This window comes from Acipenser ruthenus, chromosome 16 (genome assembly GCF_902713425.1).
Source record: "Acipenser ruthenus chromosome 16, fAciRut3.2 maternal haplotype, whole genome shotgun sequence".
NCBI classification, from domain to species: domain Eukaryota; kingdom Metazoa; phylum Chordata; class Actinopteri; order Acipenseriformes; family Acipenseridae; genus Acipenser; species Acipenser ruthenus.
In genome coordinates, this window is record NC_081204.1 from 437,311 (window position 1) to 461,287 (window position 23,977).

Below are 23,977 nucleotides of genomic sequence, written 5' to 3' on the forward strand. Positions count from 1 at the left end.
TGAGTGCAGACCTACACTCTCAGTGATATTATACATTGTGAGTGTGAGAGCGACACTCTCAGTGATATTATACATTGTGAGTGCAGATCTACACTCTCAGTGATATTATACATTGTGAGTGCAGATCTACACTCTCAGTGATATTACACATTGTGAGTGCAGATCTACACTCAGTGATATTATACATTGTGAGTGCAGATCTACACTCAGGTGATATTATACATTGTGAGTGCAGATCTACACTCAGTGATATTATACAATCAGTAATATAAGTGAGCAGGGTGTGCATCGTTGTGGGATATCGCCTCGCCTCGCTGTGTTGTAATGCTGTGCCTTCATCAATATCCCACAAACTCACACACTCCCTGCAGAGACACCCTGTGACTATACAACGACAAGGAGGTGATTTGAAATGAAAAACAGCCAATAGAAAGAGGTTTAAAGAGAGGCTGTGCTCACCCGCGGCCCGCCTCCACTCCAGCCGGTACCCCCGCGCGGCCCGGATCAGGGTCCAGGTGACCCGGATGGAGCTGGGTCCGATGGTGAAGGTGTGCAGGGTCTGCTGCTCCGTGCTCTCTGTGGGACGGGAGACGAGGCAGGGGTGTAAACAAAAAGGTGGCTAAACTCACCTTTGTGGGGTTCGTGGAGGCACTGAGGGTGTGCACACATGCCCAGGAGATTACATGCATGTCAGTTGTGGTGGTCGTGCAGACTTGTGGCTTAAATGTTAATAGGAAGAGATTCTGCCCATCATTAAAGGTGTCCGAGTCGCTTTATATAACACATTGGGACACTCCTTGGATTTAACCCTTGGTATAGCCAGGATTCACTTCTCACAGGAGAGTAGGAGCGAGTAAAGACTGTATTTCTTAAATAAGAAGTGGGTAAACTCCTCGCGTTTACCCCCTCGACTGCTCTGCTGAGGCGAGGTTACAGCACTTTGAAAGTGGAAAACACAAACCGTCAAACACTCAGCGCTTGCACCTCAAATACAGAACCACGGCTGAAAAGTGAACATACTGCAGGGCGCAGAGGCAGTGATCAACGAAGACGTGTGTCGAGGGACGATAACCAGATTGAGCAGTAAAAACAACTGTGCGCGAAGGATTTATTTATGGAAACTTTGGAGGAACATCATATTCTTCAATCCTCTTCCCTCCAGCCCTTCTCCATCCAAACAACAAAACAAAGCAAACGTGCAAACTAACCCCCACTGGGCTGGACTCATGATTAGAATGCATTTGCATTTCACTTTGTTTCTTTTTAAAAACTTCTCTCCGAGTTCAACTTGTACACCAGAGTGTAGCCAGTAACCGGCTTCCTGATTTATAAATACATTAAACAGAAAGAGAAATCTCACGCCTAAACACAAAGGAAAGGGAAACAAGGGAAACAGAAAAGAATCTCTCTAAATCCCCAGTGATCTGTTCTGTTTACAGAGTACAAAGAAAAGGCCACTTTGCAGTCAGAGAGTCTCTCCCCCCTCACTTTAATGAGCCCAGAATAAAAAAGAAAAAAAAGAGCTAAATAGAGGTCATTAGGAAAATAACTTCAACAAGGACTGAGCTGCCATGGGAAGGAGGGAGAGACCCAGCCTGCCAGGGAGAGGGACGAGGGGGGAGAGAGACAGTACAATGCTCTCGAACAGCCCTACATAGTTTTAAATGGAAGCTGAATTAAACTGGGTCACTGTGTCAGTGGGAAAGAACCTGTCCTAAATATAGCTGGTATCCTGAGCACAGAAACAATCCCAAAAAGAATAACGAGAGAGAGAGAGAGAGAGAGAGAGAGAGAGAGAGAAGCAGAGATAAACAGAGATGGCCAGAACAGATGTACAGCCTGTCCCTGAAAGACCAACACTGTCTTTTTCAATGGGTTATACTGAGTTCGGGGAGAGATCCAGTGAGATGGTTATGCAGCAGAGTTCCACACTAAAATAAACTTAATACGTTCAATGACAAGCGTTTTTGTAATTGTGTCTTTTGTCATTACCTATTAAGTTTCTTTTAACATTTCTAGATATTTTAACTGGGTTCTCGGTCACATTGATATTGTAACCTGGGCAGGGTTCTAGGTTCTGGCGCTATTGTAACTAGGCAGGGTTCTAGGTTCTGGTGGTGTTGTGACTGGGTAGGGTTCTAGGTTCTGGTTGTATTGTACCCGGGCAGGGTTCTAGGTTCTGGTGGTATTGCAACCAGGCAAGGTTCTAGGTTCTTGTGGTATTGTAACCGTGCAAGGTTCTAGGTTCTGGTGGTATTGTAACCAGGCAAGGTTCTAGGTTCTTGTGGTATTGTAACCAGGCACGGTTCTAGGTTCTTGTGGTATTGTAACCAGGCAGGGTTCTAGGTTCTGGTGGTATTGTAACCAGGCACGGTTCTAGGTTCTTGTGGTATTGTAACCAGGCAGGGTTCTAGGTTCTGGTGGTATTGTAACCAGGCACGGTTCTAGGTTCTTGTGGTATTGTAACCAGGCAGGGTTCTAGGTTGCTGGTTCCGGTGCAGTGTAGCTGTGTCGTACCGATGTTGAACCTGGCGGTGGCGGCGGGTCCGTCGGTCGCCCCGTGCAGAGCGATGACGGTGACGATGTACTCAGTGTCGGGCTGCAGACTCTGCAGGGTGTAGGACTCCGATCCACTGGGCAGGTCCAGCTTCTGCACATCACGACCTGAGAGATACACACAGAGTCACTACACAAGCATACTGCACACATACACACAGAGTCACTACACAAGCATACTGCACACACACACAGATACACACAGAGTCACTACACAAGCATACTGCACACACACACACACAGTCACTACACAAGCATACTGCACACACACACATACACACAGAGTCACTACACAAGCATACTGCACACACACACAGATACACACAGAGTCACTACACAAGCATACTGCACACATACACACAGAGTCACTACACAAGCATACTGCACACACACACAGATACACACAGAGTCACTACACAAGCATACTGCACACACACACACACAGTCACTACACAAGCATACTGCACACACACACATACACACAGAGTCACTACACAAGCATACTGCACACACACAAACAGATACACACAGAGTCACTACACAAGCATACTGCACACACACACACAGATACACACAGAGTCACTACACAAGCATACTGCACACATACACACACAGTCACTACACAAGCATACTGCACACACACACATACACACAGAGTCACTACACAAGCATACTGCACACACACAAACAGATACACACAGAGTCACTACACAAGCATACTGCACACACACACAGATACACACAGAGTCACTACACAAGCATACTGCACACACACACACAGAGTCACTACACAAGCATACTGCACACACACACACAGAGTCACTACACAAGCATACTGCACACACACACAGATACACACAGGGGTTGCTATACACAGACAGTCATTGAGAGCCCCGCCCCTCACCTGCGATTGGTCCCCAGACAATACGGTATCCACTGGCCCCTCCCACTCCTCTCCACTGCACACGGACACTCTGCGAAGACACGGGCTGGACTGAGAGCTGCTGCACCCCCTCGAGAGACACTGCAGAGAGAGAGGGGGTTCACAGAGAGAGGGGGTCAAGATAACAGAGAGGGGGGTCAAGATAACAGAGAGAGGGGGTTCGCAGAGAGAGGGGGTTCACAGAGAGAGGGGGGTCAAGACAACAGAGAGAGGGGGTCAAGATAACAGAGAGAGGGGGTTCACAGAGAGAGGGGGGTTCAGAATCAGTGCAAGAACAGAGAGGGAGAAGGAGAGCTAACAAACCTGTGATGACGGTCTGGGCTATAACAGAGAAAGCGTCTCGGACACGCAGGACTTTAAGAGAAAGCGGCTCCTATACTCAGGGCTCTAAGAGAAAGCGGCTCCTATACTCAGGGCTCTAAGAGAAAGCGGCTCCTATACTCAGGACTCTAAGAGAAAGCGGCTCCTATACTCAGGGCTCTAAGAGAAAGTGGCTCCTATACTCAGGGCTCTAAGAGAAAGCGGCTCCTATACTCAGGGCTCTAAGAGAAAGCGGCTCCTATACTCAGGGCTCTAAGAGAAAGCGGCTCCTATACTCAGGGCTCTAAGAGAAAGCGGCTCCTATACTCAGGACTCTAAGCCCTTTCAAAGTGTCTCTAGCATTGATCTCGCAACGGCATTGGAATCAATAATGCACTGAGTAAAAGGAGGCCAAGACCTCTCAACACTGAAAGAAAAAACAACAAAGAAAACTTTTAAAAACGAGCTGTTACCAACAATCAAAAGAGAGCAGCAGTGATACTGACAGACAGACCGGCAGACAGACAGACAGACAGACAGACAGACAGACAGACAGACAGGCAGATAGACAGACAGACAGACAGACAGACAGATGGATAAACGGATTATTATGTTTACGTTTGCATTGTGTTCTATGACATTAAAAGAAACTGCAGTCACAGCATCAAGCCACCAGGTGGGGCTCTGCTTCAGTGAGGTGAAGAGCACTTCAGAGGGGCCGTGCCTCCAGCCTCATGATGACACTGCTCACCACACCTCTGCACTGTCAGCACTCATGGAGACTCGCACTGCCCCGGGACAGAGGGGTGCAGGGGGCTGGGAGGGGTACTCACAGGTGCGTCCCGTCACGGAGGTGGGGGCGGCGCTGTTCCGGGGGTACAGGGGGTACAGGGTCATCACATACTCCGTGTCGGGCTCCAGCTCCTCCACAGTGACCTCTGCAGAGTCCGCACTCAGGCTCCTCTCGTCCAGCTGGGCACCCGTCTGTCCTGCTCAACAAACACAGACACATGGACAGTCAGCCCGCACCACGCTCCACTCACACAGCCCCCATTCGTGCCCTCTCGCTCTCCTCTCTGTGTGAAATCTGAAGCAGTGTTTGGGGTTAACTTCATCGAAGCCGTTTCTCATTGTATAGACTCCACTGAGCTGTGCGGCTCTTGTAGTCTCTCTCTCTCTCTCTCTCTCTCTGGCTTCTGTTTTTTTTTTTTTTCAAAGGCTGTATTGAAGCCCGGAGGGAGAGTATTTTTTTCAGGTCGAGTGAGCTAATAAAACAGGGTGTGTATAAGGGTGCGGCCTAGCAGGCTTGCTGCCAGGGGTGGTGATGGGGGAGGGGGTGGGTTTCAGAAGCAGCAGGTTGGCCTCAATTCATGCGATCACATTTCATCACATTACCCCCCCCCCCCCCCCCCCCCTCTCTCTCTCACTGCCCCTGGGTCAGAGTGGAGACTCAATCAATCACAACAGCTTCACAAGCTATCACAGTCTGAGGACAACTATACCATAGAGAAGATATATCAATTGATGAGCCTGTAAAATCTCCTTCTATCTGCGGTACAGCAGTGATAGCACAGTGAAAGAACACTGGAAGCATGGGAAAGCACAGTGAAAGCACAGTGAAAGCACAGTGAAAGCACAGTGATAGCACAGTGAAAGCACAGTGAAAGCACAGGGAAAGCACAGTGAAAGCACATCAACTACATGGTATAAAGGAGGAAACGGCAAGGAGCAATGTACATGTACTGATTTGCAAAGGGAAATGCAGAGCTTTGTACAGAAGAATGCAAACGCTACAATGCAGAAGCACTGTTATTATCACACGCAGGATCTCATCTCCTGTGTCTTTGTAATTGCTCTGAATTGGCCGTCAGCACAGCTTTTCTAAAGAGCCGAGTGTGTGTGCTTCTCCTGCAGCTTGAAGGATCTCTGCTTCTTGCTGCCAATGCCTCCTCACGTGCAGGCCTGTGCTAACGAACACTTCAATGAAGGGATTAGACCTGTCGCTGCCGGCAAGGAGGCGTTCCCTCACAGGGAGCGCTCCGAGCCTTTTAAACATGACATCACACAACGGACTCATTCCAATGAAGACCTTTCCAGAACACCTTCCTGTAGACTTCCGAGACTGTTCTAAGAGACGTGACCGCGTGCACTTTGGGGGCGAGGGGTCCACGAAGCAAAGCTGGCCGCTGTTATAATAAGAGACCCCAATACATACCTGCTATTATAAAACACAACCCTGAAGATGACACTGAGGAGCTGCTATTACACTGTTATTACACAGAGCAGACGTTTTCTGTAGCTTTAGAAAGCCTACCTCGCGGTCTGTACGTGAGGCGGTATCCTTGCGGACGCGAAGTGGGCGGGGTCCAGGCCAGGCGCAGGGATGAAGGCCCCGCCTCCACGATCCGCAGATTGGACGCGCCGGGAACAGACTCTGCAGGAGATGAGAGAGGGATAGGCCAGCTGAGCCATCAATCACAACCCACTAACCAATCCTGTTCACGGAGTGCCTGGGACAGTAAGCAGGAAGCTTTGTGAAGAGTCCGTACACAGAGGCGTGAAGCACATGTTCATTAACTGATGGGACATGTATCCATACCAGAGATTAAACACATGTATTCTTCATTCAACCACTCTGTGAACAGCAGTGAGCTCTACTGCTGTGCTTTCGGTCTTGTGTCACGACTCAAACAATATTACCGTGCAATATATCATGGAAAGAAAGCCTCCCAATTCCTCGCTGCACAGTGAAGCGTAACCGCGGTGCCTGCAGCGGCGCCCCCTGCAGGATACTCACTGGTGCGCGTCTTGCCAGACACCGACTCGCCCACGCTGTTGGGGTACTGCGCGATCACGCTCACCAGATAGTCCGTCGCTGGTTTCAGATCCTGCAGAACGCTCGTTGTGTCAGCGGACGCCACGCTCACCTGCAGACACACAGACACACCACAGGGGGGCACTGTTACACACCGCCCTGCGTTACAGGACAGATCACAGCAGACCCACGGGACGCTCCCTGGATTGCAACGCTTAGAGATTTCACTGGCAACACAATGGAAATAAAGAAAGAAATTGCTTAACTAAAAGCACCATACAAAAAGGAAGAAAACTCATTTGTACAAGATGTTGTTCATGCAGCACTGTAGTTAGTATTGTATAATATATATATATATTAGCATTTGTTTATTTTTACAGAGACTAGGGTGTGTGAACTATGCTTCAGCTGCAGAGTCACCTACAACTACGTCTCACCCGAAAGACGGAGCACTATATATACAGACTTGTACACTCACGGGAGCGTCTCGCTCATTCAAATCTTTAGCCTGATGTATTTGAAGACAGGGATGATGATCAGTCTATTCAAGGAGAGGTTGAAGCCTAGGTTGTTCTGCATGCATTCATCCTATTGGAGGGGGTGTGCATAGCTGGCACCCACCTCTCTGAGTTCCGCTGTGATTGGCTGCCCCAGGCCTGTGAGGGGCGTGTACTGGATTTTATAACCAATGACAGGCCCCCCTGCCGCGGCCCAGCGCATGCGGACCGAATCGAAGGTCTCCTGAAAGAACACCAGGCTGGAGGGTCCGGTGAACTCTTCTGGAACAGAGAGAAGGGATTTATTTATCTTAATGTAAGTGTAGAGCAGACCTGGCTACCGGAGACATTGGAAACCCTCTCCCCCCACCCCCTCCCTCTCCCTCCCCTGGGTTGGGGCGGGGGGTGTTATTACCCCCGTCGTTGGTGAGGACTCCTCCCCTCCCCTCCCCTCCCCTCCCCTCCCTCCCCCGGGTTGGGGCGGGGGGTGTTATTACCCCCGTCGTTGGTGAGGACTCCTCCCCTCCCCTCCCCTCCCCTCCCTCCCCCGGGTTGGGGCGGGGGGTGTTATTACCCCCGTCGTTGGTGTGGACTCCTCCCCTCCCCTCCCCTCCTCTCCTCTCTCCCCTCCCCTCCTCTCCTCTCCCTCCCCCGGGTTGGGGCGGGGGGTGTTATTACCCCCGTCGTTGGTGTGGACTCCTCCCCTCCCCTCCTCTCCCCTCCTTTCCTCTCCCCTCCAATCCTCTCCCCTCCCTCCCCCGGGTTGGGGCGGGGGGTGTTATTACCCCCGTCGTTGGTGTGGACTCCTCCCGCGCTGGAGCAGACGCGCGGGGCCACCAGGGGCAGCAGCGTTCGCAGGATCTTGAAGTCGTTGATGTAGAAGGAGAAATCCGAAGAGGGTCTCGACGCCACCTGGTTCAGCTCCCTCTGATCGGCGTTCTTGATACCTGAGAGGGAAGCACACAGCGCAGGGTCAGCATTCAGAACTGACCCTAGCTGCTCTGGCTAGCTAGAGAAACCACAACCACATGAGTGACCATCTCCTGTGTGCGCTTTGCATTGGATTACCTTGCCATGCTATAAACCATCTCCCACTGGCACATTAACCACATCTGTTCTGGGAGAAAACTCCACTGGCTGTCTGTGCTCTGCCCTTTGACTCATCCACAGACACAAAGCAGTGTGAGGACCTGTTCATTTTCTCAGGCTGAGCAGAGCCGCGTAAACTTTTCAAGAGCCGGCTTCACGGCACGATTGCAATTCCAGTATCTGACAGCTGCTTTACTTTGCATCTGCATCTAGAGACAGGAACTGCCTGCAGAGCCTTTACAAGGACAGGATCAATCCACTACTGGCCATCTCTCGCTCTTTAGCTGGTCTGACCGCGCTTACCGACAGCGAACATTTTGATGTCTTGACTCTGCAGCTTCTGAGACACCTGCTCCACGTTGTCCTGAGATTTCCCATCAGTGATGAGAATCGCGATCTGAAACGAAACAAAAAGGAAATATGAAACAAAGTGAATGTGAGGAACGTGAGAGGAGGAGGGGGAGGAGGAGGAGAGGGAGAGGAGGAGGAGGAGGAGGAGGAGGAGGGGGAGGAGGACGGAGGGAGGAGGGAGGAGGAGGGAGTGGAGGAGAGGGAGTAGGAGGAGGAGGAGGAGGAGGGGGAGAGGGAGGAGGAGAGGAAGGAGGGGGAGATGAGGAGGAGGAGGGAGGAGGAGGGAGTGGAGGAGAGGAGGAGGAGGAGGAGGAGGAGGAGGCGGGAGAGGGAGAGGAGGAGGAGGAGGAGGGAGAGGAGAGGGAGGAGGGGGAGAGGGAGGAGAGGGAGAGGGAGAGGGAGAGGGAGAGGATTCTGTGGTGACGGGTCCCCGCTTTGCTCTCTGTCGGCTCACCTTTGGCACGTCTCGTCGGATCAGCGTGGGCCGGAAGAAGTTGTCTGCTACGTACTTGAGGCCGGCTCCAGTGCGCGTGTTCCCTCCTTTGTACTTGAGGTTTCGGACCGCAGACAGAACCTGGCTCCCATTCAGGAACTGGGACAGCGTGAACTCCACTCTGCAATGTTACCGACCGACTGACTTACAGGACAGACAGCAGCTTCATTTAAACAAAACCATAACAGCCCCTGTCCCTTCCTTGCAACGAAGAAGGGAAACACAAGCGTCTCTAACTGCGTGGCCATAACAATGCAATAACCCACAGGGCTGTGCAGCTGCAATGCAACAGAATCCCTTATTAAAACGAGCTGCCGTGGTGGCTGTGCTGCTGGTACTGACCTGGAGTCATCGCTGTACTGGACCGTCCCGAATCGAACCCCCGTCTCGCTCACCACGCTGACGAAGGGAGCCACGATCCCCTCCATGAAGCTCTTGATCTCGCGGAAGTTGATCCTGCCGATGCTGGACGAACCGTCCACCAGGAACACGATGTCGGCTGCAGCCACATTTCTGCACGTGCCTGCGGGGGACAAGCAACAACGAATCACCATCCTTACACCTGCACAGCTAACATTACAGAGTGCTGAATCCATGCATCCCTTACTGATCACCCATCCTTACACCTGCACAGCTAACATTACAGAGTGCTGAATCCATGCATCCCTTACTGATCACCCATCCTTACACCTGCACAGCTAACATTACAGAGTGCTGAATCCATGCATCCCTTACTGATCACCCATCCTTACACCTGCACAGCTAACATTACAGAGTGCTGAATCCATGCATCCCTTACTGATCACCCGTCCTTACACCTGCACAGCTAACATTACAGAGTGCTGAATCCATGCATCCCTTACTGATCACCCATCCTTACACCTGCACAGCTAACATTACAGAGTGCTGAATCCATGCATCCCTTACTGATCACCCATCCTTACACCTGCACAGCTAACATTACAGAGTGCTGAATCCATGCATCCCTTACTGATCACCCATCCTTACACCTGCACAGCTAACATTACAGAGTGCTGAATCCATGCATCCCTTACTGATCACCCATCCTTACACCTGCACAGCTAACATTACAGAGTGCTGAATCCATGCATCCCTTACTGATCACCCATCCTTACACCTGCACAGCTAACATTACAGAGTGCTGAATCCATGCATCCCTTGCTGATCACCCATCCTTACACCTGCACAGCTAACATTACAGAGTGCTGAATCCATGCATCCCTTACTGATCACCCATCCTTACACCTGCACAGCTAACATTACAGAGTGCTGAATCCATGCATCCCTTACTGATCACCCATCCTTACACCTGCACAGCTAACATTACAGAGTGCTGAATCCATGCATCCCTTACTGATCACCCATCCTTACACCTGCACAGCTAACATTACAGAGTGCTGAATCCATGCATCACGGTTTGAAAGTGGTTGTTCACAATGAAGGGGAGGTGTTGTATACCTTGTGCCTCAGCCTGGTAGATCAGTCCACTCTGCAGGGCTGCAAACAGCAGCCAGCAGCTTCTCATCATCACAACCTGGGGAGCAAGCACACAGACACAGCCTCCGTCAGAAACACAGACACAGCCTCCGTCAGAGACACAGACACAGAAAACACAGACACAGCCTCTGTCAGACACAGACACAGAAAACACACAGACACAGCCTCCATCAGAGACACAGACACAGCCTCCGTCAGAGACACACACACAGAAAACACACAGACACAGCCTCCGTCAGAGACACACACACAGAAAACACACAGACACCGCCTCCGTCAGAGACACACACACAGAAAACACACAGACACAGCCTCCGTCAGAGACACACACACAGAAAACACACAGACACCGCCTCCGTCAGAGACACACACACAGAAAACACAAAGACACAGCCTCCGTCAGAGACACACACACAGAAAACACACAGACACCGCCTCCGTCAGAGACACACACACAGAAAACACACAGACACCGCCTCCGTCAGAGACACACACACAGAAAACACACAGGGGAGAATTCCCCTCGGCAAAATCTCAAATAGTCATTGAAACGGAAAGTAAAACAAAAAACACACATTTTATTTTTAGCAGGTGGATGTTTTTTTTTTTTTCTTTATTAAGTGGTTATACACACTCTGTTAACAAGTTAAAAACCATGCTAGACAGACAGATAACCCTACCCCAACCTCTCTGCACTAAACTATAACCCTACCCCAACCTCTCTGCACTGACCCCTAAACTATAACCCTACCCCAACCTCTCTACACTGACCCCTAAACTATAACCCTACCAACCTCTCTGCACTGACCCCTAAACTATAACCCTACCAACCTCTCTCTGCACTGACCCCTAAACTATAACCCTACCAACCTCTCTCTGCACTGACCCCTAAACTATAACCCAACCCCAACCTCTCTGCACTGACCCCTAAACTATAACCCAACCAACCTCTCTGCACTGACCCCTAAACTATAACCCTACCCCAACCTCTCTGCACTGACCCCTAAACTATAACCCTACCAACCTCTCTGCACTGACCCCTAAACTATAACCCAACCAACCTCTCTGCACTGACCCCTAAACTATAACCCTACCAACCTCTCTGCACTGACCCCTAAACTATAACCCTACCAACCTCTCTGCACTGACCACTAAACTATAACCCTACCAACCTCTCTGCACTGACCCCTAAACTATAACCCTACCAACCTCTCTGCACTGACCCCTAAACTATAACCCTACCAACCTCTCTCTGCACTGCAAAGGGAAGGGAAGCTTGCTGGTATTCTGTGCCTCACTAGATGGAGAGACGTCTCAGTTACAGGCACTGCTGAATAGAGCATGCAAAGAGACAGCCTCCTTCTTTCAAGTTCCCCTCGCTCGTCTTTACAGTAAACAAAAGACTAGAAGAGAACAAAGCCGCCCTGCCCTCCGGATAGATATAAATCAGCAGGCAGAGAGATGAGGACTGCCCCTCTGGAACACACCACAAAGCGAAGCAGCATTGAGATGCAGCCGGGTCACCAGGCAATGACACTCAGGCTTACAACCTGTGTGGTAAAGAGCTCAATGCTGTGATCCAGATGAGGGGGAATCTCCTTTACTTGAGGCTGTGTTTAAGGATATTTTTAGCAGGTGGATGTTTTTTTTTTTTTTTTCTTTATTAAGTGGTTATACACACTCTGTTAACAAGTTAAAAACCGTGCTAGACAGATAGATAACCCTACCGCAACCTCTCTGTACTAAACTATAACCCTACCAACCTCTCTGCACTGACCCCTAAACTATAACCCTACCCCAACCTCTCTGCACTGACCCCTAAACTATAACCCTACCCCAACCTCTCTGCACTGACCCCTAAACTATAACCCTACCAACCTCTCTGCACTGACCCCTAAACTATAACCCTACCAACCTCTCTGCACTGACCCCTAAACTATAACCCTACCCCAACCTCTCTGCACTGACCCCTAAACTATAACCCTACCCCAACCTCTCTGCACTGACCCCTAAACTATAACCCTACCCCAACCTCTCTGCACTGACCCCTAAACTATAACCCTACCCCAACCTCTCTGCACTGACCCCTAAACTATAACCCTACCAACCTCTCTGCACTGACCCCTGAACTATAACCCTACCCCAACCTCTCTGCACTGACCCCTAAACTATAACCCTACCAACCTCTCTGCACTGACCCCTAAACTATAACCCTACCAACCTCTCTGCACTGACCCCTAAACTATAACCCTACCCCAACCTCTCTGCACTGACCCCTAAACTATAACCCTACCAACCTCTCTGCACTGACCCCTAAACTATAACCCTACCAACCTCTCTGCACTGACCCCTAAACTATAACCCTACCCCAACCTCTCTGCACTGACCCCTAAACTATAACCCTACCCCAACCTCTCTGCACTGACCCCTAAACTATAACCCTACCCCAACCTCTCTGCACTGACCCCTAAACTATAACCCTACCAACCTCTCTGCACTGACCCCTGAACTATAACCCTACCCCAACCTCTCTGCACTGACGGCGGGATGTGCATCGTGAGCTGCACAACGGGATGTGCATCGTGAGCTGCACAGCGGGATGTGTATAGCCTAGGAGTGAGAGGAGGGTGCTCTGAAATATATCACAGTGCTCACCAGGAGAAATGATCTTTAATTAGAGCTGGGGGTATTTCCAGAATCGCCACAGAAGAGAGAGGAAATGGTCACATTTCTCTCTCTCTCTCTCTCTCTCTCTCTCTCTCTCTCAGTGTTGTGGTCAGGCATGCTATGAGTCTCAATAGAAAAGTGGCTGGTCTTTGCGGGTGGGATTATCAGAAATGTCTTTTATTTACAGCAACGTGCAATACCGGGTCCATCTGTGTGCTCGTGTACCATCTGCAGGAGAATAGTCTACTATAAACACAACTTATTTTAATGTGCTCTCTCACAAACACCTTTTTAAATATTTACACCAGGCAGCTATCTCAGGAATGAATGAATCACAAGCCTCCAGGAATAAACACTACAGGTTAGCACTGGATCACTGGTTTAAACAGGAGGGCGACTCATCCCAAAGCTAACCTCTTCATAAGCACTGAATCTGGACAAGCACCAGGACACTGTAAACACGGAGCGCTCTTTCCATCTCCTAGGACACTTGCATGCTGGCTACGCTGCTCTGAGGCTCAGCTCACTCACATTCATGGCACAGGGAATCAAAGGGATTCCCAGGCTGCTGTTCTCTTGTGCCTGGCAGTTTGAATGAATGAGCTATAAAACCGGTGCAGTCACATGGCTAACAAAGAGATAAAGCACTGCTGTGTATTTTAAATGAATCCAACCCCAAGAAGGTTACAGGGCTGATCCGGACCTCCAGCCGGTCACTGGGCTGACCCGGACCTCCAGCCGGTCACTGGGCTGACCCGGACCTCCAGCCGGTCACTGGGCTGGCCCTGTCCTCTCAGCTCACCCAAGAAGACTAGAGATGACAAATACAACTAAAAGCACCTTCACTGGACCCAGGGTTCTAAGGCTTCAAACCCTTAGACCCTAATCAGACATTGTGTGCGTGGACTAGACATGTAGCAATCAGGAACGTGCAGACAGCAGCGTGGAGATCTCTCACACCCTTTGGCACCTCCCCTTACAAAAGGTTTCCATGGTAAATATTCAGGGTGATTTTGCAGTTTTCCCTCTTGCTTTGGCATTTACCATAGTTCACCACACTGTTTTTTAATATGCCCTGCTCTTCATTTTATTCCAGAACACGTGTGTGTTTTAAGTCCACTATAATAAATTAAAATATGTTAAAACCTCATTGTTTTAAAAAAGGTTAGCAGGTTATTCTCATCTTTGAAATGCAGAAATACTGAAATGAAAAAGGTTCCATGACAGATGTTTGGACTGGACGTATTTTTCAGGTGAAGACATTGAGAAAGACTTCCAGTCGAGACTTGAACTCATTACATTTCTTTTAGTGTTTCTAATTTGAGTACGTTCGAGTGTCTAATAGTTACAGGTGTTCTCGTTTTTAAAAGCATTGAAGAATCTAGCACAATATTCATAAACACTCTTCAGAAAGCAGTCCTTAAAACAGCCCCCAGGTTTTGTGAATGAATGAATGAATGAATGGGGCCCAATGGGTGTCAATTATCTGTCAACACACTCATACAGTGTATCCAAACACCAGCTCCCGACACAGACGAAGGCATCCGCTGAAGGGACTCGATACAGAAGAGAGAAGCTGAGCGCAATCAGGTAGATCTGAAGGAATTCCACAGGAATCCACAGCCGAGGTAACCCTCCAGAAACATGCTTTAAAAAAGCAGACTTCTCAAGCACTTCCACAGGTAGCTTCATCTGAAGAGGACCCTGCAGAATCAGTGCAATACTCCAAGCAGGGTTCCAGCTGCCAAAGCCCTCAGGATCTCCCGCTGTCAGCCATGCTGAGCTATTCAAAACCACACAGAAACTGATTTCATTACAAGGCGTGGAGCAGGCTGCTTCACAATCCACTCTCTTTCCTCTTATGAGTCTGAGCAAGCCTTTCACGAGACCCTTTCTAAAGGAGTGTTAACCAAGACGCACTGTCACCTCTTCATCAGCACCAGCAAAACCAGCTCTGATCCCCCTTGGGTCCCATGCCAGCCAAGTCTTTGCAGTGCCCTTTCTACCCTCGTTGTGGTCTGGGCAAGCCTTCCACCGCTGCCCCTTTAAAGGAGCGTGTCTTTATGATACGTTTCCTAACTCTGACTAGCACTAGTAGCAGCACTCTTCAATGGTGTGCTACACAAGGCATTACAATCCATCTCCCTGCTTCTCAACAGTGTGCATGTCCTTCACTCCCTTTAGCACCAGCATCCTCACCTCTGGTGTCCCCGCTTTCAGAGGAATTCAATATGTGGGTAACCCTGAAGTGACTGGGCTTTAACTATCATGTTCAAATCTACCACAGGCAGTGCGTCCCTCAAACAGCTTGCAGAGTGAGGTCTGCGTGTCGTTTTCAAAGGCAGCAGCGGAATGTGAATCATTGTATTAGTGAAGCGGCTCTGTAATTCCACTTACAAGCTGGTGCTTGTGTGAAGCCAGCTCAGGCATACTGCAACTGCAACAGCAACTACCTTAGAGACAGAAACAAGACAGACTGTAGCCTGCACTCAAGCAACACACGCACGCACACACTGCACTCACACAGACACACACACACACAGACACACGCACGCACACACTGCACTCACACAGACACACACACACAGACACACACACACACACTGCACTCACACAGACACACACACACACTGCACTCACACACACAGGCAGTCTTGTCAGACTCTCCCTCCGATGGATATTCATACATTTAAAAGCTCTTGTATTCCCAGCCGCAGTCAGACTTGCTGTTTAACCACATCTGAAAGAGTAACCCCAAGGCACGAGCAGGATTGAAATGCATTTCTACAATCATGAACGCCAGCATGAACAAGCGCTGCGAGCAAAGCAAGGAGTGGCACACAAAGCGCTTCTTAGGAATGATGTTTTAAACTTGGGTATCCTCTCTCCCCAAACCCGATTCTCCAGGGGAGGCAGTGTCAATCAAAGTCTCAGCCTGCGACAGGCCAAGGGGGTGGCATCTGACCCCCAGGAGAGGACTCTGTGACCCTCGCGATCCACTCAGAGAATACAACCAGGCATGTAAGCCACAAAGACAGCGAGGGGCACAGACCAGGGAATGAAAGAGCAGCATTCACTGAACAAGAACACTGCTTTCCAGTCCAGGAAAACCACGAGAAACCCTACATGCAGACAAACGATTCAGCTAGTGCCTTCTTCAGTACTGATTCATGCTGAAGACCCCAGGTCTATCCACAGGCACTCCCAGTTAGTAAAGTGTCATTGAAGATGCGTCTGGAGGTGCATCAACCGACGCTAAAGACATGAAAGAAACTTCAACTGCAGAGGATGAGGAATGAATTCAAGGCAACAGTCTGATCAAACAGACCTTCAGTGGCATCGTGTTCCCTAAGATGTACACTTCACTCCGTTCAGCTGGGTAAGCACAAGTACAAGAATGTAACTCATCATAATAATTTATGACCTGCAGTGATTTGCGTGGGCAGGTTAACTCGTGCCTGGTGAAGAGGAGATCACCCTGCTGATAACAGCGCGCTGGTACTCCATACAAACAACAGACTCCTTTAGTTTTGTAGGATGAGAACATTGTTCACCTACAAAGGATATTTTAGTTTAGTCTGAAATTACACTTTGTGTTTATTGAATTGTTTTTATAATAATAATAATAATAATAATAATAATAATAATAATAATAATAATAATAATAATAATAGCAAAGCCTGTTTTCTTTTTGTTTGTTTTTTCAAACGGATACATTCTGGCATATCTAGACAGATAGAATATCGATATCACTATCTTAACTCTTGTCTGCAAACTGGTGAGATTGTGCGCAGAATCTGCGCAGGATGATCTCCGTGAACGCAGCCAGTGGCTTCCCAATCCAGTACCAGCTGCGCACAGAAAACAAACACCGCGTACTTACTGCCTTGTACAAGTTCAGCAACGCTAAAGTGTTGTAAAGCACGGGGATTTACGGTGAAGCATATTCAAAATGCTAAATGGTCTAGCCATTGGAAAAACCGAAAAATGAAAGTGGAAAATTAGCGTGGCACATTTAAGCGAAGCAGCGCTAAAAGTCGTATTGCGCAAATCATATTTAAAAAGTAAACTATACGCAGTGCTTCCCCTGAAAAGCATGCGTGCAATAATTAATATGCAGTTCATTAAAACAAATCACGCTGTTCCCTTTGGCTAGGCTGAATTGTGTTTCCTTTTTCTGCCAAAAACAAAGTCAGCGCAGTAGCAACGTGAACTGACAAGCTGAAATGAGTTTGTTTTACCTTTGATGTGCTGCACTCATAATCCAAGGGACTGCTGTAGTCGAAACTTTCTGAGTGTCACGCAAACTCGAAGTCTCCTCTCTGCTCGGTCTTAAAACTTGCAAACTTGTATCTCCACTCCAAAACTATAAGCAGCGTCTCAGCCAGATTCCCCGACAAACGTTGCTAGCGCTGCGTTTCGTCTTTTCTGTGGGTGGGCGTTGTCTTGCAGTCTCTGTTAATAGCTTACTTAACTCTGCCCGTGCAGATCTCTTAGCTGCAGGCACCGCGGATACTCGAACAGTGATTCAGCGATCGCAGCTCCTTCTTCACTGACAAACTCGCCTTTTCTCTCTGGTGCTTTGTGAAGCCATGTGCCCAGCCTCCAGTGCCCTAAACCTCGCATCAGCCAATAGGAAGCGCGTTCTGCCCTCGAGTGTTGAGGCGCGCAGCAGTCAGCATCTAAACAGGTAGAGCGCTCTGAATGCAGCTCTGCCTGACAGATGATGGGCATGGGATTGTATTGCTTTTCATCCGGTTTAAGTCTCCATTAACCAACCAAGAATGCGCGCCCTGCAGGCGAATACCATTCAATGCTTGTGAATGATATTTTTAGATACAGTATCCAGTTCGGCTCTATTGGTGTTCCGGCCGCCCTAGTGGTATATTATACACGTTTCTAACTCCATTAGCTCATCATGCAATGCAGCAGTGATATAAAGTATGTAGCCTAAGGGGAGGGCTGGGGGCCTCTACCCCAAATAATGTTTTTGCAGCACTAACCCCCAGGGAATTCATATGCAGTGCAGAGATCTGCAACAGCAACAGAACAATAACTGAAGGCAATTTAAGAATTTTAAAGAATTACCCCCCCCCCCCCCCCTTTCCAAATAAAGTATGACGTGAACGTTGACCCTACTTCCACTTCCCTAGCTAGATCTCATTCCACACATCTTCCTGGGATATTTTGTTTACTTTTTTGCAGCCAATCAGCTTCAGAGGTAACAGTCACATGATTAGCTTGGTCATACAGAACAGACCCAATCTTGCCAAGTGGCATGACAGCGGACTGTAATGAGCAGATTAATCAACTGGAAAAAAATATTTTCTGGATAACACCATTAACTATGTACTGTGCACATCTCTGTAAATTACAACATGAGTCTTCTCGTTTTGCACATTGAGTGGCTGAACGCTGATCAGCTCCGCTTCGCTGCCCTCTTACACCCTCCCAAAACACACACGAGAAGACACTCTTATCCCTCAAGACACAGGGTAAACTGCACACAGAAACTGAGAACAGAGCAGCATGTGTTGTTACCGACTTGAATTCCACACAATATGCAGGTCCCACAGAACTCCTGCACAGAGAAGAACACGCTCCTAGCCACAGGCAGGGAGGGTTCGCTTTCACATCACTCTCTGCCCCGGGGGGGTTATTCAGTAAAGCACATTCATTAGTCAGGGCCGCACAGGTTTAGAGAAATAACTGACTTTGTGTTAAAACTTGCAGACTACGTGATGACTGTGTGACTTGCATGGCATGTTATTATCTGAGCCAGGTGCATGCCCAGTGGACTTGCTGTTTTTATGTTTTCGTGTTTGGATTTTGGTGGTTTGTGATGATTCAGTGGCGTTTCAATGGTGTGTGTGTGATGTCTGTGATGTGTGTGTGAATGCTGAATTGCTCTGAATTTGCACACGGCTTCATCATGGTCAGAGGAGTGGAACAGGCCAGTATTTCAGTGGCTGCAGCAGAGGTTATTTCTTTTTTTCTTTTTCTGTGTAATTTTCCGTGTACCTGCTTCCCAGGGAGTGGCAGGCATCCCATCCCCAACATTCCTGTCCCGAACATGCCCTGCGTGACCCCTGACCTCTCCCGTGTTCTCTCTGACCCCTGTTTCCACCCCATACATTCTCTTAGCAGTTTATTGGTTTATTATGAATGACCTTTATGCTGCTAACCACACACTTGCTTGTTTAGCCTGCAGCCTATTGAAGGTGAACGACAGTACAGCCACAGCGCTCTCTCACAGTGTGCTACCATGAACGCATAGCTTAGCAAAGCACAGCAAAAGCACAGAGGGACACGAACAAGGCAGAAAGCGGCACGGTAACGCTTGGTGAATAGATGCCACAAGCCAGATCTTCAAAGCGCAGGAAACTGTGGAGAGCTTTTTATAAAGGATAATCATTTCAAATATGCCCCCTCATTTACAGGGTTTTACTTTCTTACTGCTGTAGGATTTTATTTGGGTTCTATTTCAGGAATATAAATGCAGTGCAAAATGCACTTCCATTCAAAACAAAACACAACGTTTTGCACGTGTTGCTTATCACTTAAAAAGATGCTTATCACCAGTTAAGAACATTTCACTGAAAGCAGCTTCAATACCTTCCCCTAATCCTAACCCTGTCATATCTTATAACAGTTATTACTGGTAATGACCTCCCTGCTAACACAAGGGTGCCATCATTATGCTTAGTGATCCATTCTACACAACGCTGAAGCTTCACCATTAATGGAAAAGGCAACTAATTTTGCATTAGGTACCCAGCTTCACATGCCAGTGAAGACTTTAACCCGATAGCCTTTTCTAACATTACTATAGCTGGTAATTGTTGCCTGGTTAACGCAGAGAGTTTGTGGTTCATTTGACTCTAAACTGTATACATGACTGAGCTGGACCTGCACCTAGCATTACATTCCTCTTCACTTACCTCTTTCACAAGGAAGACTAGAGGAATATATACGTGTTTATATAGATACGGCACCCCGCTGAAGACTAGAGGAATATATACGTGTTTATATAGATACAGCACCCCGCTGAAGACCAGAGGAATATATACGTGTTTATATAGATACAGCACCCCGCTGAAGACTAGAGGAATATATACGTGTTTATATAGATACAGCACCCCGCTGAAGACTAGAGGAATATATACGTGTTTATATAGATACAGCACCCCGCTGAAGACTAGAGGAATATATACGTGTTTATATAGACACAGCACCCCGCTGAAGACTAGAGGAATATATACGTGTTTATATAGACACAGCACCCCGCTGAAGACTAGAGGAATATATACGTGTTTATATAGATACAGCACCCCGCTGAAGACCAGAGGAATATATACGTGTTTATATAGACACAGCACCCCGCTGAAGACTAGAGGAATATATACGTGTTTATATAGATACAGCACCCCGCTGAAGACTAGAGGAATATATACGTGTTTATATAGATACAGCACCCCGCTGAAGACTAGAGGAATATATACGTGTTTATATAGACACAGCACCCCGCTGAAGACTAGAGGAATATATACGTGTTTATATAGATACAGCACCCCGCTGAAGACTAGAGGAATATATACGTGTTTATATAGATACAGCACCCCCGCTGAAGACTAGAGGAATATATACATGTTTATATAGATACAGCACCCCGCTGAAGACCAGAGGAATATATACGTGTTTATATAGATACAGCACCCCGCTGAAGACCAGAGGAATATATACATGTTTATATAGATACAGCACCCCGCTGAAGACTAGAGGAATATATACGTGTTTATATAGATACAGCACCCCGCTGAAGACTAGAGGAATATATACGTGTTTATATAGACACAGCACCCCGCTGAAGACCAGAGGAATATATACGTGTTTATATAGATACAGCACCCCGCTGAAGACTAGAGGAATATATACGTGTTTATATAGATACAGCACCCCGCTGAAGACTAGAGGAATATATACGTGTTTATATAGATACAGCACCCCGCTGAAGACTAGAGGAATATATACATGTTTATATAGATACAGCACCCCGCTGAAGACTAGAGGAATATATACGTGTTTATATAGATACAGCACCCCGCTGAAGACCAGAGGAATATATACGTGTTTATATAGATACGGCACCCCGCTGAAGACTAGAGGAATATATACGTGTTTATATAGATACGGCACCCCGCTGAAGACTAGAGGAATATATACGTGTTTATATAGATACAGCACCCCGCTGAAGACTAGAGGAATATATACGTGTTTATATAGATACAGCACCCCGTTGAAGACCAGAGGAATATATACGTGTTTATATAGATACAGCACCCCGCTGAAGACTAGAGGAATATATACGTGTTTATATAGATACAGCACCCCGCTGAAGACTAGAGGAATATATACGTGTTTATATAGATACAGCACCCCGCTGAAGACTAGAGGAATATATACGTGTTTATATAGATACAGCACCCCGCTGAAGACCAGAGGAATATATACGTGTTTATATAGATACAGCACCCCGCTGAAGACTGGAGGAATATATACGTGTTTATATAGATACAGCACCCTGCTGAAGACTAGAGGAATATATACATGTTTATATAGATACAGCACCCCGCTGAAGACTAGAGGAATATATACGTGTTTATATAGATACAGCACCCCGCTGAAGACCAGAGGAATATATACGTGTTTATATAGATACGGCACCCCGCTGAAGACTAGAGGAATATATACGTGTTTATATAGATACGGCACCCCGTTGAAGACCAGAGGAATATATACGTGTTTATATAGATACAGCACCCCGCTGAAGACTAGAGGAATATATACGTGTTTATATAGATACAGCACCCCGCTGAAGACTAGAGGAATATATACGTGTTTATATAGACACAGCACTGTGCTAATGTATTACAGCACCCTGCTTCTGCAGTTTGGATTGTTGTGCAATGGAATCAAACCACTGGAACGGAAAGTCTTGGAAAATTGTCAAAATAGGCAAATTAGTGATCGTCTAATTTAATTGATGGCTTTAACAGGCCACACATGCAATTAATGTAAAACAGTAAGAGAAAAGGAACACAGAGCCACACCTGATAACATGGATGAGACTCTTGAGATGGTGTTTAAGATGCCTAATTAAAGCACAAAGTGGTGTAACACGTTCACACACGCGTGCCTGCTGTTTCTATAGCACTGATTATTGAACGGAAATGTAAACTCTCAGAGAGGTTTTCATGCAGGTCTGTATATAAGGGTTATAAATCTTGAGGTGTTGAGCTGATGGATTTGCACACTCCTGTATGTTAGAGTTAACACAGAGGCACCTTTCAATGCCAGGTTAACGACTGTGATTTCACATGCCCCTCCCCCTTGCTGTTCCCATGCTTGCAATCATTCTCAGTGCTGTGTGTTAGGATCACGTCTCTCTGTCTGTCTCTACCTGTCCTTACCTGACTCAGACCTGCTTAAGAAACACTGCAGGGCATGCAGCAGACTTCCTCATTAATGGGGGGGGGGGGGGGGGGGGGGAAGCAATTAAAATGGCATCAGAAGCTACTTACTCTTTAAATAACCGTTTTTGCAATTAAATTACATCTAACCCTCACTGAAGAAATTCCATTGCAGGGTGGGTAGAGATCAGAGCCTCTCTTAATCTCTCAGGTCATACAAGCACTGACAAAGATAAAGTACAGAGCGTACAGAAAGACTTAGCACACACACACACACATTGTATATATATATATATATATATATATATATATACACACACACACACACACACAATCTCAATAACAGTCTGAGTAGACTATTGAAAGACCCCCCTAACCTGTGCTTTGAATGAGGGGGCTGCTGCAGGCTGCAGTATAACATGTAGCGGTTTCTGCTGCAGTATAACATGTAGCGGTTTCTGCTGCAGTATAACATGTAGCGGTTTCTGCTGCAGTATAACATGTAGCGGTTTCTGCTGCAGTATAACATGTAGCGGTTTCTGCTGCAGTATAACATGCAGAGGTTTCTGCTGCAGTATAACATGTAGCGGTTTCTGCTGCAGTATAACATGTAGCGGTTTCTGCTGCAGTATAACATGTAGCGGTTTCTGCTGCAGTATAACATGTAGCGGTTTCTGCTGCAGTATAACATGTAGCGGTTTCTGCTGCAGTATAACATGTAGCGGTTTCTGCTACCTCGTTCTTTCCTACAAAAATAAGATTGAGATTCTCCTCCTTCGCGTTCATCGCTCTCCTCTTCCGCTTCAGTCCTATTCAGATGATGACTGGCTGCATTCCCGGAGTCCTGATCTGCTCTAGTCTCATCTAGGTTTTATTAGAATCCTGTGATCCCTGATCTGCTCTAGTCTCATCTAGGTTTTATTAGAATCCTGTGATCCCTGATCTGCCCGTCTCATCTAGGTTTTATTAGAATCCTGTGATCCCTGATCTGCCCTAGTCTCATCTAGGTTTTATTAGAATCCTGTGATCCCTGATCTGCCCTAGTCTCATCTAGGTTTTATTCGAATCTGAGCAGCACAAAGGCAGGGATCTGTACCGCTGAGGAGAGCAGCTGCAGGTGAAGCCAGAGGCAAGCCTGCCCAACCTGCGAAGATACTAGTTAGCAGACAGCAGAAATGAGACTGCAGACACACCGAGCTGATTGAAAGAGTGGGGCTAAGTGAGATCACGCTGGTTATAGGATGGAGGACGTTCTTCAGTGCCTCTGTGAACTGTATA

The 23,977-nt window shown here is 47.7% G+C and overlaps 1 protein-coding gene across 2 annotated transcripts in view; it reads right to left on the reverse strand.

Annotated features, from left to right (window-relative positions):
* LOC131697674 (collagen alpha-1(VII) chain-like) overlaps positions 1–17,939 on the reverse strand; it is a 73,877-nt gene extending 55,938 nt beyond the window's left edge. The window contains exons 1-13 of one of the 2 annotated variants that reach the window (XM_058988222.1): positions 17,471–17,939; positions 10,524–10,599; positions 9,387–9,567; positions 9,006–9,165; positions 8,504–8,597; positions 7,897–8,058; positions 7,236–7,390; positions 6,597–6,726; positions 6,114–6,233; positions 4,633–4,788; positions 3,461–3,580; positions 2,518–2,664; positions 460–576 (exon numbers count right to left, since the gene is read on the reverse strand). In XM_058988222.1, the coding sequence (XP_058844205.1) occupies positions 460–576; positions 2,518–2,664; positions 3,461–3,580; positions 4,633–4,788; positions 6,114–6,233; positions 6,597–6,726; positions 7,236–7,390; positions 7,897–8,058; positions 8,504–8,597; positions 9,006–9,165; positions 9,387–9,567; positions 10,524–10,593 (1,612 nt within the window). In that variant the 5' untranslated portion in view covers positions 10,594–10,599; positions 17,471–17,939. Of the gene's footprint in view, positions 1–459; positions 577–2,517; positions 2,665–3,460; positions 3,581–4,632; positions 4,789–6,113; positions 6,234–6,596; positions 6,727–7,235; positions 7,394–7,896; positions 8,059–8,503; positions 8,598–9,005; positions 9,166–9,386; positions 9,568–10,523; positions 10,600–17,470 lie in introns of both variants that reach the window. The other variant, XM_058988221.1, reaches the window with a different exon arrangement.
* Between the last annotated feature and the right edge of the window lie 6,038 nt (positions 17,940–23,977).